Source organism: Drosophila sulfurigaster, chromosome 3 (assembly GCF_023558435.1).
Source record: "Drosophila sulfurigaster albostrigata strain 15112-1811.04 chromosome 3, ASM2355843v2, whole genome shotgun sequence".
NCBI classification, from domain to species: domain Eukaryota; kingdom Metazoa; phylum Arthropoda; class Insecta; order Diptera; family Drosophilidae; genus Drosophila; species Drosophila sulfurigaster.
The window spans coordinates 9,563,555-9,579,543 of NC_084883.1; the positions used below are offsets into that span (position 1 = coordinate 9,563,555).

The window sequence follows — 15,989 nt, forward strand, 5'->3', positions numbered from 1 at the left end:
TTAAACTGAAACAATTGTTTTAGTTGGAATCAAACTATTTTATTTGTATTTTTACATGCATAATTGTGAGGGGTTTTGTTTAGTCTTAAAAGCTTTCAAAATCAAGTAATTAGAGCATAAAAGTAGATAGATATGTATATATACTAAAGAAAGCTTTGTGAAATGAAAAAGTTAAACTTAACCGATGGAAATTTATGTACACATACGAGTTTTTCGTAGTTACGAGTATTGTAAATAAATGTCTAGGTGTTTTATTATAATCTTAAATTTGAATTATCTGTTTCTGTTATCTGTATTGTATTTACACAGTTTCATTTTATACAAAATATAATATTCGCTTCACTTAAGTATATTTAATATACGACAATATTTCTAGTTTCTCTTGAGTTTGAGTGTGTGCCATTTGAACTACAGGTAAATATATCAAATATAGTATAGTATAATATAAAGCCACAGCTCTAAAGTGTTATTTGTCTCAATTGTGTGTAAAAGTTCCTAAATAGCATATTTTCTACTTTATTTACATAATAATATATATACTTAGATATTGATCCTTAGAGGGTTGTAAACTTGTTATTATCTCTTTAAAGCACCAATTAATTTTCTGGCTGATTTTGCTTAAGCGTAAATTTATGCTAGCAAAAAAAATCAAAACTAATAATTGATTAAAAAAATAATTATTTAATTATTCCACTAGAGGCATAGTGGTATATGAATATACAAAGATTATAATGTACTGTCGACCTCCGCTAAGGGTTTTTGTAAGTGAAGTTCGACTGTTTATATAAAAATAAACACATTATAGATTAATTCGATTAGCAAAGCTTGCTTAGTTTTGATTGAGGTTTAATTAACAAGCTTTGTTTGTGAATTCACAGTTGAGCTTAAGGCTGAGCTCAAATTTATCCGATGTCTGAAAAATACCCTGTATCCGGTATCCGGCTAACGGATAAAATTAATGCGCTCTCACACCTATGAAGCATTGACCGATAGGTGGCGCTATTCAATACTGCACCGTGATAAACGTTCACAGCATTTACACTGCCCGATTCTGAAACGGCATGTGAGCTATATTAGTTATTATATGATATCATCATTTGTAAGAATTGTATGCCATATTCTGATCTGATTCGTTAACTCAGGTACACAATGTTGAACATGGCTAAGGATGGTATGAGTAGACCGCTTAAAACAACTCCAATTCAAATATTCTATCACTGAGCAATGCCAATTTTCGTAGATCTAGAAGTTCGTTTTGGGGTTAGCATAGTAAAAGCGTTAGCGCAGGAAACTATATACTACATATATACTTGTATACCTGATAATACTTAGATATGGTAATAATATATATGTTATATATACTCATAGCAATAGATTTGTTTGGAGCGCTATAAAGTTAAACTGTATTGCAGTGTATGTATCCTTGTATCGTTGTCTTTGTGTCTTTGCAACATTTTGGGATTGAGTTCCTTTTCGATTTTTTAACGGAGTCCAGAAATGTGTATTCTGGAACTCCCCAAATCCTAGGACGACTTCATCAGCAATATGGGCCAATATAGGAGCACAAAGACAAAGAACAATATGGGAAATACGGCACGCGACACTTTATCGATCTCACGCCACATGATCTTCTCCACGCCCGTATCCGTGTCCGTCCAAGCCACCGACAGCAGGCTCTGTCGACGGGCGGGCTTGGGTGGTCCTCCATTGCCCTGCAGCGATGTCTATGGGGGAATACGAATGAATGGAGGATTAGTTGTTGTTCTTAATATGCATTGATTGATTGCGAACGATGTGGAGTAACCGCATCGATATTTGTGGCTGCGATTACGGTTGCAACTGCATATTACTAAGGCTGGCATGTGTGCCAAGGCAATAGTGGCTGGCACTCACCTGGCCTGGCGTTGTTGGAGTTTGTGTGGCCTTTCGTGACCGTACGGCGCCTCCCTCCCAGCTCGCCACAGTTGCACATTGACCTTTCTCCATATTGCTTATGCGCTGCACATACGAGTACACAAAGGATTGCGGTATAGGTAAGGTTTGGTAAGGTATGGGCAGGGAAATGGGTAGAGGCATGGGCATGGACATGGGCATGGACACGGGCATGGAATGATAAAGAAATGTCTTTATTTATTAAAGCGGAACACAGACTTGCGCTTACCATGGGCAGTACCTTTGGTATTCGGTTTACCTGGTACTGGTACTGGACATCCAACACTTTGACAACGACAAATTCAGCGAGGGCAGCGAACACCGACACCATGCATCCGGCCATCCAAAGGTCAAGCGCCTGTCGCATGCAAGTGTTGAATGAGAAGATGAAAGAATTCCGATTAGTTTGGCTCAACTCTATTTCGAGACTTTTTTTTGTTGGGATCGAGGTATTTGCCTTTACATACGCAACGGGTGGTATATCCGCCCGTAGACCGGTGAACATTGTGACCAGCGTCAGCATGCAGGTGACCAGCAGCGTTACACGTCCCGGTATGGCGTCCAGGCCGAGCCAGAAGCTGAACCACGACAGCATGACAACCAGCGAGGATGGGGCAAATGTCTGGATCAGATGATGGCCAATCTGCCGCTCGAAGCGAAAGTAGACGGTGAGACGTGAGAAGTTGCCCACCTTCTCGGGCATATAGCCATCGCTCTCCTCCAGCTCCAAGGGCTGGCCGAGATTGTATTGCAGTAGCTTTAGCTCTGGATTGAGCGTTACACCCGAGTCGGACCACCGCAGCTTTACCTTCTGATTGTTGGACGAAACTTGAATCGAAGAATGGGATTATCGATAAGCATAAAGCATACTGCAAATGTAAAGATGTACTCACAACTCTCAATGTAAATGGGACATACTTGGATGTCCATGGGGTAGAGCTGGAACTCCATCTGGCAGGCAATTATGGCATGCATGCGAGCTGCATATCGAACGGTCTTATTCTTGTACAGCGTCACCGATGTGAACTTGTGCGTCAGGGTAGCTATTTCTACAACGAGAGAAGACATCGAAAAGACGTTGCAGAGATGCGGGAACAAAGTTGTTTCGATTAGAACTATGGCATTGGTAGGCACTCATTGTCTGATCTGATCTGATCTGAACTGATTTGATCTGATATCTGATGTTTCAACTAGTGACTACTGCGATGTGTAGGTGCAAGTGGCTTCTTTGTTTGGTCCTGTTCCGAAGAATGAGTATTGTATTATAAGCAAATGACTTCAATTGAAATGTAATGAGCTGCACCTATTGCTTTGATTGAGAGATAGCTAAATACCCTGCAATATCCTGTCAAAGTATCCTAAGGAAGCTAGCAAAACTATTGAATAATTTATGACCGTGTTTGTAATAGTGCATGAATAATTTGATAAAGATATGAGAAGTGCCTGGTGCATATCAAAATTTTAATGAATAACTTTTATCTATCAAAATTACAGTTCATAGAATAGAATCAGCTTTCTTCAAATACAATATTGTCAAATACTCGTATTTGCTAAACTCGTTACGTATTGTCTAAGTATAACTTTTTATATTTTCTTTATAGCATAGAGAATAAGTAAAGAATCCTTAAAGTTCAATTCAACTCTATAAACCAAAACTTTTGATACTCTCTAACTAATGAATTTAAGAATCCTCCCTTGATTCTTTATAAAGGCAATATCAGCATGAAACCAGCATTATAATATGAAAATATCAAGGGCTTTTATTAAATTCTACATTTTTTGAGCAGACGTATAAATCGATTTTCGTGGGCGCTGACATTGGTGCAACCAACACATAAACCATGAAAACAAGTCCCAGATCTTATCGCTCTTCATGCAATTGTACATTTTCAACAATACTATGGACTTTGGACTTTGGTTTGGCAATTGTTCGCAGACGTACGTACATATATATGTATAACACCTGCTATATACTAATGCAGGCACGAAAACACCTTTGGTTGACCGTGGCATTGAAAGCGATTTGGTCAGCGTGCGATTAATGGCTAACTCGCGTCAGCAAATATTTGGTGTTGATGGAGGAAAGAGGACGAGACATCAACTCTTATTTCGCATTTGGCATTGATTTTTAAAGAAGTTTTTCGCTAAGCTTAGAATAGTGATTTTATTACTATCTAATGAGATTAGTGCCAACACAACAATTTTATTATACCCGCTACCCATAGGGTAGAAGGGTTTTATAACTTTGTGCCAGCAGGAAATGTATGTCACAAGGTAGAATGAGCCATCTCCGACCCTATAAAGTATATATTTTCTTTATCAGCGTCAACAGCCGAAACGATCTAGCCATGTTCGTCTGTCAGTCCGTCTGTCCGTACGAACATCTAGATCTCAGAGACTATACGAGATAGAGCTATCATTTTCGACAGCATTTGTTATGTTTTCACACAGATCAAGTTTGTTTCAAATTGTTGCCACGCCCACTTCCGCGCCCGCAAATCGACAAAAATCGATTAACAAGCGAGTTTTGGTATATACAATAATAAATATAGCATTTGTGATTCCAGAAAATTTGGTTGCGAAGTTACTACTGACTACTACTTACTAGGCGTTTTAGTTGCTTTAGCTGACAATCTGGTATATTGTGCGGTCTATGGCATATTTTGAATGGGGTACTATATCGATATACCAAATATACTATTTAGTAAATTTGTAGAATATTTTATACCGCAATATTTGTCTTTTATTAAAAATGGGTAGCGGGTATAAATACGATACGTATCTGTACGACTGTATCTTTCTTACTTGTTTCTCTTTTCTTTTATTGACAATCTGTCTGTTTAAATAATAATTATATAGTAAATCAATATTAAATTAACAGAAATGGCAGTTTTTTAATGAGTTCTGCTCTTATATATAAAATATTTTCAGTTGGTTGCATTTATCTATCGGGGAGATCGAGTTTGTGGTACCTTTTCAGTCTTCTTACTGTTACATTGTTGTATACTAGACTTAAGGCTAAATTATTTTTGTTGCTATGGAGCCTATCGATGTATTTCTTACTAAATTTCTTTATTTCTTCTTTTGTGGTTGGAATATTAAGATCTTTTGATTGGTAACGCTGAAGTAACTCAATATTTGAGTAGCAGTCCCCCAGAGTTGTTGTCCCCGTCCCCCAACAATAAAAGAAAAAATTTTATATTACGTTTATTTCTGTCCAAAATTTAGCTGTCGTTGTTGGCGCACAGTTTATTTTTTGGCTTAAAATCCTAAGCTGTGCAGAATGGCAACGAAGATTTGTGCACAATACGATGAAGATAATATAACCTTTATTGTGTGTATAAAATGTAATTTTTTCAAATGTGTACCAATATTTAAAAATAATATTTGTTTGTATTTCATAATGAACGGTATATTTATGGTCTTATGCTGAACAATTTAACAATAAGATATACATGTGTTTTGCGTAGTTTGGTGTATTTGCTAATATGATATGGAAAACCAGTCAATGACTCGATTTCTCTCAGATATACAAAAGCGCATGAAATAATATAGCCTTGCAGGTATATATTTCTTAGAATAAATTTTGCAAATAACTTTGTTGAAATAGAAAATTATGCCTTGGGAACATGTAAGTCTGCAAGGGTACATAATATTCGGCTTGCCGAAGCGAGAATCTTCGGATATTTACATATCGTATCGATCATATTGCATATGAGATAATTTGTGATCTCTTTTGAGGTTTGATTTATTTGAATGTCAACACAAAAACACATTCTAGTTTTGTTAGTAGGTATACTTAAAGTTTTGTCTAGATGAAAGTTTTTAGATTCTCTTTCATCTTTATTGCGTAGCAGAGAAGTTGAGGCAACATATGGACTTCCAAATCCTAGTAGAAGTTTGCATTGTGTATTTGTTTGTTATTATTATTTTTTTTTTTTTAGGTTTTGAGTTGTTTGTATTTGGAAATATTAAAAACAATGAAAATCAAAAGTAAAAAAAAAACAAATACCATATTATTACTTACAAATTAAATGCGTAGATAAGTAAGGAGTGCATGAAGGACACTAATTAGTGATATCTATTGGTTTTTGAAAGATTCAGCAATGCAACTAAAATCCCAGCCCATATGTACTCACTTCACAAGTTATAAACTATACTAACATACATTATAGGGACAGCATTTACACTCTTTATTGTTATTGTTGAACTTACCGGCAATTTTCGAATTTAGAAAATACGGATCTGGTTGCCAAAGGTTGTCGAAAAATTCAGGAAGTAAAGTGACATAGTCGTCGCCCTCTTCGAATATGTCATCCGATATTTCCAGTCGGGATTCCATCCAACGTTGATGTATAAACATGTCAACTCTGTAAATGAATATATAATGACTGAATGACGGACGCACATTATCATTGTTCTCCGAAGACATTGAATTGTGTGCTGTCTCTATCGCTTACCTAAAGTCCATATCCTCTACATTAATTGAGTTAATATCTACAACAAATATGCTAAAGTCTACTATCACTGGTGAGCCCTTCTTTGAGGGCGGTCGCATTTCTGTAAATAGAAAGAGACGATAAATTATATATAATACTATATTAAATATAATACCATCACAGTCATTAAAATCCGCGTATCGCCACAAAACAGGCGTCGACAGTCTATTCCAAGTTTACTTAAGTAAATTTGAATAATAAAGTGGAAGAATTTTTTCGTGCGCCAATTCATTTGCCCGTTTTTGTTCTTCTCCTCTACGACTACACATGGCATGGAAGGAAGGAATACTATGGGTAGGTTATGGATGGTCTAATAGTTTGGGGCATCAGGCATTTTTCAAGTTCATGGACAGACTTCAGTTGTATAGTATTGCACAACTGTGAAAATCGATGAAACCAGAGGCGTTGCTATTCCCTAATTATCTGGAATAATACCGATGATATACTGTGTGGTAGGAACAGTCAAGTAAGCCACACTATTCATCACTATAATTTGAGGAATTATTTGTTATTATTAAGCTAACAGCACCTCGATGCGATGTCAACTCATCTAAAATTCTTGCAGCTTGCACGATTTTACCCAACGAATAAAATTGCATTTGAGGACATATGGGAAGCAAAGATATTTGGGTAGAAAATTTATTAATACTCTAAATATTGACTAAAGTCGTGGTTTAAAGTAATTTCATTGTACTAAAATTAAAAATATTCTCAAAAATAAAATCGTTTAATTGAGGAACTAGGAGAAAAGAAGGGGTAAATAAAAATGTTTTCGTAAATTTCAGTTTAAATATAAATAAGTAGGATAATTTCGAAAAAGAAGTAAATTGTAGATCAATGGACACTACATTTTAAGATCTGCCTATTTTAACAATAAATAAATTGTATGATTATTATTAAATTAAAAGAAATAGCAGTTATATATAACATCTTTGCAGTTGCTTGGATTTATACAAATTTTAAAAGTAAAAGAGAGAATAAGAAAGGCAATCCACTGCGATTGGGGTAAACCCAACAATTAGGTTACACATATGACAAGTCTATCACCTTAAATATAGTATTTCAAGTCCGAAATAACCATGAATAATAATAATGAAAAATAAAGAGGGAAGAAGAATTGTGAGAAATGAGTAAGTGAATTCTCATCTCATCGCTTCGTTAAATCGATTGCAGCAGTTCTCACTTCTGACGTTGTCGAGGACATTTCGTCTAAATGTTTGTACGGATGAATACTATATACATATATGTATGTATGTATGAGGGGACACATATGTACATAAGTAGTAATTACAGAAATTAAGCGAATATATTCCAGCTAAAGCCAAAACGGGCCTCGATGGTGAAAGACCCTGAAATTGGCTGCGTCACGATAAACGCCACACGCAACATTCATTCTGACGCCAACAATGGCAATAAACCAAATCCTAAAAAGTCCATGCAATTAACTCCGTGGAACCGTGGAATAAAAAAGCAAACAGAGGTAAAAAACGTAATGAAACATGATTGAGATACCAAAGAAAAAGAAGCAAAAAGAAATGTGAACGCAGAAGAACAAAAAAAAAAGAAAAAATCAAAGCGAATATTAAATAGAAAGAACGCAGTCGAAATGCAGTTCTACTAGAGACTCGGCCAAGTACACACAAATATTGCACACTTACCCTTGACATAATTAGGCGGAAGAACCACTCGGGGCTTCGTTGTGTAGTTGTAGTTCATGTGGGTGTCCGTGGCCTCACTAATCCTGAAAATGGCCAAAAACCAAAAAGAAAGAAAAAAGAATTGGAAAAAAACACAATCGGATATGATACTATATACATCCCATATAGGTAAGAGAGTTAGTTGATGGTAGTTGCTTGATGGTTGATGGTTGATGGCTGATGGTCGATGGTTGAGGCCCAGTTTAGTCATCAGGGGCACATGCAACTATTGTTTGTTGTGAAACTTTGTCAATTTAAGTCTCAACTGCAAATTAACTCACTTCGTGTCTGGGTCTGTCTGGCTGGCTATAAGTACAATATTTATACATGCAAAATTCAGTATTCTGACAGAACCCTTTGGGGGGAAGGGGGTCCAACCTTAAAGCTGCCTGCCCCATACAGAGAATACGGAGAGTATTCGTGCTGGAACCCCATTTTACTGTGATTCGATTCGACCTTGTCGGGGTTTTGTCAAACGGCTTGCCAATACAAATACTGTATGCTAATATTTGTCTCATGTAAAGGTTATTCAAGTATTCCACAAATTCCAAACAAAATGGCGCATATGCAATTTCTAAACACTGACGTTTAATGATTCCTATTAGAAATGGAGAATGAGAATGCTACCAACAACAAACATGGTATGACACAACATCCCAAACCAACTACAGCTACAACTTCAGTCCATCTAGTTAGTGCGCCCGACTATAAAATCAATCAAGTCAGTTGTTATTTGCTAAAGCGGATTTCCGTTTCCGTTAAATTTCAAACAAAATCGGTATTCGAAATACGTCAGAGCCCCAAAAAGCCACTGCGCGAATTTCTCCTCAGTCTGTCGGAAGGGAAACTCCTTTTATAGGAGCGTAGAAATTTAAAAAAGGCGTGGCAGTAGCCAATTTGATATAGCCGTGTCCGTTTGTTTGAATAATAATATGTATGTCAGTTAGTTTGTAGTAAAAGTTTCATGATAAAGTGCAGTATAGCTTGGCAATTTTACAGATCGTATCTGGCTGCTATATCACAAAGTTTTCATAGAAAATTGTAGAATTGTTGTCAAAATCTTTGTTATTTTCAACAGAACTTTGCTAAAGAAAGTTTTTCTTGAGTATCCAGCTCTAATGACATTTGTTTTTTAATTTTTAGCTTATTATAAACTTAACATTTTATATTTGTTTTACAAGATACTAAAGTATCTTTAGATGCTATGTTTGATTTAATTTTTAACAGTTACGACCTTGAACTTAATATTCAAAGACTTTGTTGTACTGAAAAGCGGATCCTATGGTCACAAATTAAACCTAATATGAAACAGTCTTGAGATTAAAAGGACATTTTAGAATAATGAGTTAAAAAGTCACTCAAAAGCTATCAAAACTTTTTTTTCTTTATACATTTGGAAATATTGATAAATTCAGTTTCATATCTATCTAATATCATATTTTATTCCACTCATCCTTTAGCACAAATAAAATACGAGTATTTTAAAGTACTTTAAATGTTAATTATTTCAATCTGTTCTAAACTGAATTAAAAACATATTACGTCAAAATTGAGTTAAAAAGGAACCAATTAAAGAAACAAATAATTAAAAATGTAGCTAGTTGATGTTGTGATATGATTTATAGAGACAATTTCGAGTCTCAGTTGCATTTGTAGTGAGCAGAAAATATTCCTTAAAGCGGCATTTTGTGCTTTGAAGGGTCAAGTGTAATTTGAACTCACCACATCAATATGAATGTCAATCCAAGCGATATGAATGCTTTTGTGTTGTATTTGCCCAGCATGATGTTGACGACGGAACAGAAAATGAAACCAAACCTCAAATCATCTCACTTTACATCGACGTGGGAATTTCATAATTCGCTTTAGAAAATCTGCAACACGATATAGCGACAGTGACAGCGATATTGAGTCGTATAATTTATATTTGTTTTATTTAAGATTTGTTGTTTCAAATAATTGTAATTTATTTCATTTCAGGAGCACTGCACAAAGTATAGTAGAGGACATAGCATAAAGGTATTTCCAAAATATTTGCTAAGTATTAAGTTGATATATGTAATTAGATTTGAACAGGTTGTTGAATTGCTCTTTTTCTTTTTTTTTTGGTTCTACGGTTGTTCGGTCGGTTCGGTATAGCTCGACTTGATACCAGCTCAGTTCGCGTTCTAATATCGAATAAAGAATCCGTTGTCCACACGTCAACTACTACCGCAAATCGGACTTGTGTGCTCGCTAGATAAACACATCTGTACATATATACATATGTGTATGTAAATATATATACGTTGTGGCTGAACATTTATCTCATGATTTCTGCTGTCGGATATGCACATATGTTCATAGATTGTGCGATTATCGGTCCATCTGTGTGGGAGGCAAGCTCGTAAAATGATATAGCTGCCACTAAGATGGTGACAGAGACGGAGACAGAGGCGGAGACGAAGATGTAGCCAGGCAGCCGGGCAGGCAGCTGAGTACGCATATGTAAGTGTAACTGTAGCTGCCACTGTAATTGTGGCACACTTCGCGTCAACAGTCAATGGACGAGCAAGACAATTGAATCGCGTGCCGATTTCACTTAAGCGCGCGCGCGCTTTAAATATTATCGTTATCGTTATCGCCACAATTTTGGACAGCAGTACACAAGGCGAATCATTTATTAGCTTATATAATGGACAAATCCATTGTGAACTTATCCGGAAATAACAAAAAGGAATCCTGACAGCTTAAGCTCCACATCGAGTTTGTCTCATGTGCACATACTATAAGAAGAATTGCATTTGTTTGCAAAAAAAACAAAACCAATTGCCATCAATTAGGTTGGAAAAAGTCGAAAGTCGCCTAAAAATATCGGTTCTAAGTAGTTATAATTTGTATAGCATGCACATACATAATACATATATTGCCTATAGGAACTGACAACTGACAACTGACACTGGCAGCCAGCGACACCGACACCGAAACCGACATTGACATTGGCACTGGCGCTGGCAATGGATGCGAATGGGAATGGGAATGGGAATGGAAATGGGAATGACGGTTCTCGCCATTCAAATTAAAAATTCCACTTCAATGAGTGGACCGCAAGATGAAGCATATCCGGCTAAGCCCCAGTCGAGGAGGAGGTACATAAACACTTTAGTATGTAGATCTGTGGATCTTTACTATAGATCTCTTGATATCCAACAAAAACCAAAACAACAACTGTGAACATACAAACATATATAATATGATCATGCATATTTGAATCAAGTTGAGCGTTTTTATTGCAATTTTGATTACTCTTCATAATTGTTTAAATATTTATGAACAATCTGCAGAAAGTACACCAGATAGAAGACAATTAAATTGTGTTTGCTTTTGCGTGACATTTGTATGCCACAAATTAAATCTGTAGATCCATTTATATTAATCATGTTATGTTTGTTTCTTGCGGTAAACTTGAAATGTATTCACACGTAACCGAACTTATTACGTTTAACTATTATAAATTAATTTTAAATTACGTTTAAAAAGCACTGCATTAAAATGTTTTAATTAATGTTATTTATTTTTGTTTTTGTTTTGTGCCATCAAAAGGCAAACGCTCTTTTGTAACGGCAACACACGAGCTTTCACGACTTGTCACGAGTTTTTCCCACTGTGTTCGGCATTTGGGCATTAAACTTAGAGAATGGGGGGATTGGGGGGAATACGATGAGTAACTGTTTTAGGCTTTTGGCAGAGAACACACAGAAAGACAATATTAATTGGTTTACTTTTGCACATTTGATTATTGAATATTTGATTCGGATTTTGCTGGCAGAACACGTATTTGACCTTTCAACTGTTTGGCACTGACACTATTAACCAACAATTAACTGAACAGCAACAGCAACCGCAACCACAACAACAAACGACAACGGGAACGAACAAAGAGAATAACAATAGTTAACTGGTGGAAATTACCGCGTTTTGTTGGCCGACACGCGTTTGAATCCTTTCGGCTTCGCTCAGGAACTGAACACAACTGAAAATGCGCGAATTTCTTTGCTGCTTTCTTGCCACTTTAACAGAACGCGATGCCAACCAACAGTCAACAGTCAACGGCGACGCCGCCGCTGCCAATGCCGCCGCTACTGGCCGCTAGTGTTCACTGCAGATGGTGATGGCGATGGTGGAGGAGCAGAAGCAGCAGGAGGATGAGGAGGGCGAAAGGAGGGGAAAGTAGCGGCATGGGCACGACAACTGTGACGGTTTCCATTTACAAGGAGTTTGTTGAGTATCGTGCTGGGAAAGCGTGCGAGCTCGAGCTTGGTTCCAAATTGGTGTTAGGTTCCGTTAGGCGCCATGGAAATGTGGCCATGTGGATTGTGGATTTTTAATCATTCACAATGCTAGCACAAATCAAAGCCATTAATTAGGTTAAATTATCTGATTCATTACTATGATTATTATGCTGATGATTTCTGCAATTCCCCAATTCTTATTATGATTATTTACAAATGTGAAAATATATTATAAAAATTGCTACTTAATCCCAATTCGAGTTTGTTGACTTGGAATTTCCAAATTGAAATTTCCCAAATAACAAAATCCATAAACAAAAAGTGCTCAACTAATCCTTCATAATTGTCGTCGTATTTCTATATAGTATAACATATATAGTGGCGATATAAATGTACAATTACATAGGTGCAAATGTGATGTGGGGGAACTTTCCAGTTGTAACACCCACCCTGCATATTTAAGTACTCCGGCGTACCTAGTTATCTAGCTGGAAATCGCGCCTGCCTTTTCTCATATCTCATGGGAAGGCCTATATGGTGTTTTTAGGACTCGAATTTACTTAGTATAATAGCAACACACTCGCATACACACTAATTCATACATATGCATATAACTAGGTATATTATTATATAAGTGAAATTTAAAGTCGCATCTGTCACGGGAGGTGAAAGGCATTTGTTATGACAATTTGTTGCTGTTAGTCACAGCAATGTAAATTAATGCGCCCCAGTGTTCAGCTAGATAGATACCTCTTAGTCTTTCCGCCGCACGATAGATGGCGCTTAGCATAGTATATTTTGGCAAGCGTATTTTTCTTTTGCCACAACTGCTATTCAAAGTTTATTTTGTATTTTTGTAACAAGTAAATTAACCATAAAACTAGTTTATTTAATTCTCCTCTGAAATTTCACAATAATTACTTAATAAGTAAAGGGTATTTTGTATGGCTTTATCAATGAAACAAAGCCATGTACTTACAAAAAAATAATGTATGTCTGTAACAATGTTTGCTTTTCAGCAAATCGGCTGACAACGTCATTTGCTTCCCCAACAGTCCCAAACCAGAGCCCAAAACAATGTTGTCGAGTTGTGGTTAATTGTCGCGTGGCTCGTTGTTGTCTATTTATTGCCAGTATATACATAAATAGAGGTATATAAGTACTTCAGAGAGGGGAAAGAGCAAATAAACAAAAGCAACCGGTCCAAAATGGTTTACTTGTTGTTACCTCATTCATTTTGCTTTATTTACAGTTTTTTTGTTTCTTTTATTTGATCCAATATAATTAGATTATTTACAAAAATAGTAATTAATAGACTCGGCTGAAAGTTAAATAAATTTTGTCTCAATCAATAGAAATTTGCAGAGTATATGGTTTTCGGTATGTCTCCGCATTTTCACAATATAGACACGCAAGTCCTGCTTGGAGTAAAACTCATAGCAAAGCTATTCCTGATCATGACTCTAATATCAAATGCACCCGCAATATGAGCAAAAGGATTATTGGTAATTGCATAACAAATAACTTTGCATTTGAGTTAAACATACATATTTATGTTAGCAAATGTAAGCACATTTTAGTACATGCATTGAAAAAAGTATTTAAAACTAACATTTTCAAGAATAACATCTTGACACTAAAGTTAAAGGGCTTAAACAATTGTAGAACCTTGCTGGTTGGTGCGTTGGTTAATCTTCACATGTCTCTGCCGTTTCTGCTCCTCCTTGAATGCCTCTGTGTTGGCCTTCTTTTCGATGCGTCGTTCACTGCGGTAATCCTTGAGCAAACGTTTTCGTTCGCGTTTCTCCTCGGGAGTTTCATCCTTGGGGCGTATAGAGAGAACACTGAGTGTGGACAACACAGATTTGGCACATAGCGATTTAGGACCCGTTGCACTTGGTGAATCGTCGGCCAAGTTGGCTAGTGCTTTTGCAGTCAGCTGACCATCGGCACCACCGCGCAGGACATTTGTAGGAAGACCCGTTTTGGGATCAATCTGAATTGTCGCTGCACGACGATTTGCGCGCGGCTCGTCGATCAACTTGGGATGATTGTAAATATTTGAGTAAGTTGACAAGATCGACTCGCAGTCCCATTTCTTCTCCTTGTCATCTTCCACTTCGTAGTCGACCAGATCGTCTGTTGGATCGTGTTCACCATCGACAACATTTTCGTACTTTTTAACGCGTTCACGATCCCATTCTTTGTCGTATTCCAAGTCGTCCGATTTCTTCTTGAATTCCTTAAAACATTGCATGACAACGGGATGCTTTTGATGCCAGTTTCCCTCAATTTCTTCCAAGGCCAAATCACCCAACTCAGGATCATCATAGCTGGCATAGAAACGTTCGAAGCGATCATCTAGCAAAGTTAACTGTTCATTCCGACGAATTACACTTGATGACATTGAATATTCAGTGAAGCGCGATTTGGTTTCTTCGTCATCGAAACGACGTTTTCGCAATAGGGGGGCAAGACGATCCATAAGTTCATCAGGGTTCTCTTCATCATCATCATCATTTAAATTATCTGAATCGAAATCCATATCATTATCTTCCTCATCGTCCTCCCAATCCTCATCGCCCTCTTCATCATCATCGTCGTCGCCACCCATGGCCTGCATAACAAAATCATCTTCCAAATCCTCGTTGTCTTCAAAGTCACTGTCGAGCGCTGCCACTACATCTGGATCCCAATCTGGGCGTGGACCTGGCTGGGGAGCTGCTTTGTTTAACATTCCCTCAGACTCTTCGAATTCACTGGCAAATACAGAACTAGGCAGTGATAGTAGGTTGCGATTCTTGGGCTCCTCTTCATTAGATTTCTTGGCCTGATTCGGGTTCTCCATATATTCCCATACAACATCATTCTCTCGTTTCTTAAGATGTTGCATATAGTCGTAGTCATCATCAAAGTGAATTCCAAACTTCTTGAGCTCCTCCTGGCGTTTCGCTGGATCAACAGGTGTTTCTTTTTCCGGCTTGGACTGCCGAGCACCCGCCTCCAAGAGCACACGCTGCGGCGCAGTTTCATCGGTTACTAGCGGATCGTGCTGACTGCGGTGCACCAAGTGAAACGTGACGGCCTTTTTGCGGTCAATATATGGCTTTTTTCCTTTCACCTACAATTCCAATGCATTAAATAATAACACATTCATTTGTTAAAGTGTACAAATTACCATTTTCGTAATGCTGCTGTTGCTTTTTGTCGTTTATAATTGTTGTTTGCGGATTTACCAAATTCCAGACTAGCAAAACACATGTGCATTAGAGGTGTGTAACAAACGAGATATTATTCGATATACACATATAGTGAAGCTATCGATTTTTGTTGTTGTCTACGATATATATAATTTATGTTATATTTGTATTTCTCATTGCTCATTTTAAATTTGTTGTAATCTAAAAAATCGATATTGGAATGCATAATTTAATCATGTTCTGGAAAATTATCAATAACAGCCACTTTTGCAAGAGGTTCAATATTTCTATCTCCAATTTGAATAACATGCATCCCTGGTCATTTTAAAAATACCAAAAACTCGTAGTGTTTTTCCAGTATTTTCAAATTACTGTTTCCAAATTCCGTTA

At 36.9% G+C, this 15,989-nt stretch overlaps 2 protein-coding genes across 10 annotated transcripts; both read right to left on the reverse strand.

Annotated features, from left to right (window-relative positions):
• Positions 1–235: 235 nt before the first annotated feature.
• On the reverse strand, positions 236–12,177 carry LOC133845839 (glycine receptor subunit alpha-2). 9 transcript variants are annotated; one of them, XM_062280422.1, is made up of 11 exons: positions 12,080–12,177; positions 9,851–10,002; positions 8,090–8,172; positions 6,393–6,492; positions 6,148–6,302; positions 5,732–5,821; positions 2,826–2,981; positions 2,390–2,760; positions 2,162–2,290; positions 1,894–1,998; positions 236–1,724 (listed from the first exon to the last, which is right to left on the reverse strand). In XM_062280422.1, exons 2-11 carry the CDS (start codon positions 9,910–9,912, stop codon positions 1,524–1,526), a joined length of 1,452 nt encoding a protein of 483 aa, XP_062136406.1. In that variant the 5' UTR covers positions 9,913–10,002; positions 12,080–12,177; the 3' UTR covers positions 236–1,523. The 9 variants fall into 9 exon arrangements, with proteins under 9 accessions (XP_062136406.1, XP_062136408.1, XP_062136407.1 ...); XM_062280424.1 differs by lacking the exon at positions 12,080–12,177 and having other exon boundaries at positions 2,192–2,290; positions 9,851–10,306; XM_062280423.1 differs by lacking the exon at positions 12,080–12,177 and having other exon boundaries at positions 2,174–2,290; positions 9,851–10,306.
• Positions 12,178–13,377: 1,200 nt separating this feature from the next.
• LOC133846392 (protein LTV1 homolog) lies at positions 13,378–15,705 on the reverse strand. The gene is made up of 2 exons (XM_062281357.1): positions 15,578–15,705; positions 13,378–15,520 (listed from the first exon to the last, which is right to left on the reverse strand). Exons 1-2 carry the CDS (start codon positions 15,578–15,580, stop codon positions 14,051–14,053), a joined length of 1,473 nt encoding a protein of 490 aa, XP_062137341.1. The 5' UTR covers positions 15,581–15,705; the 3' UTR covers positions 13,378–14,050.
• Positions 15,706–15,989: the final 284 nt, after the last annotated feature.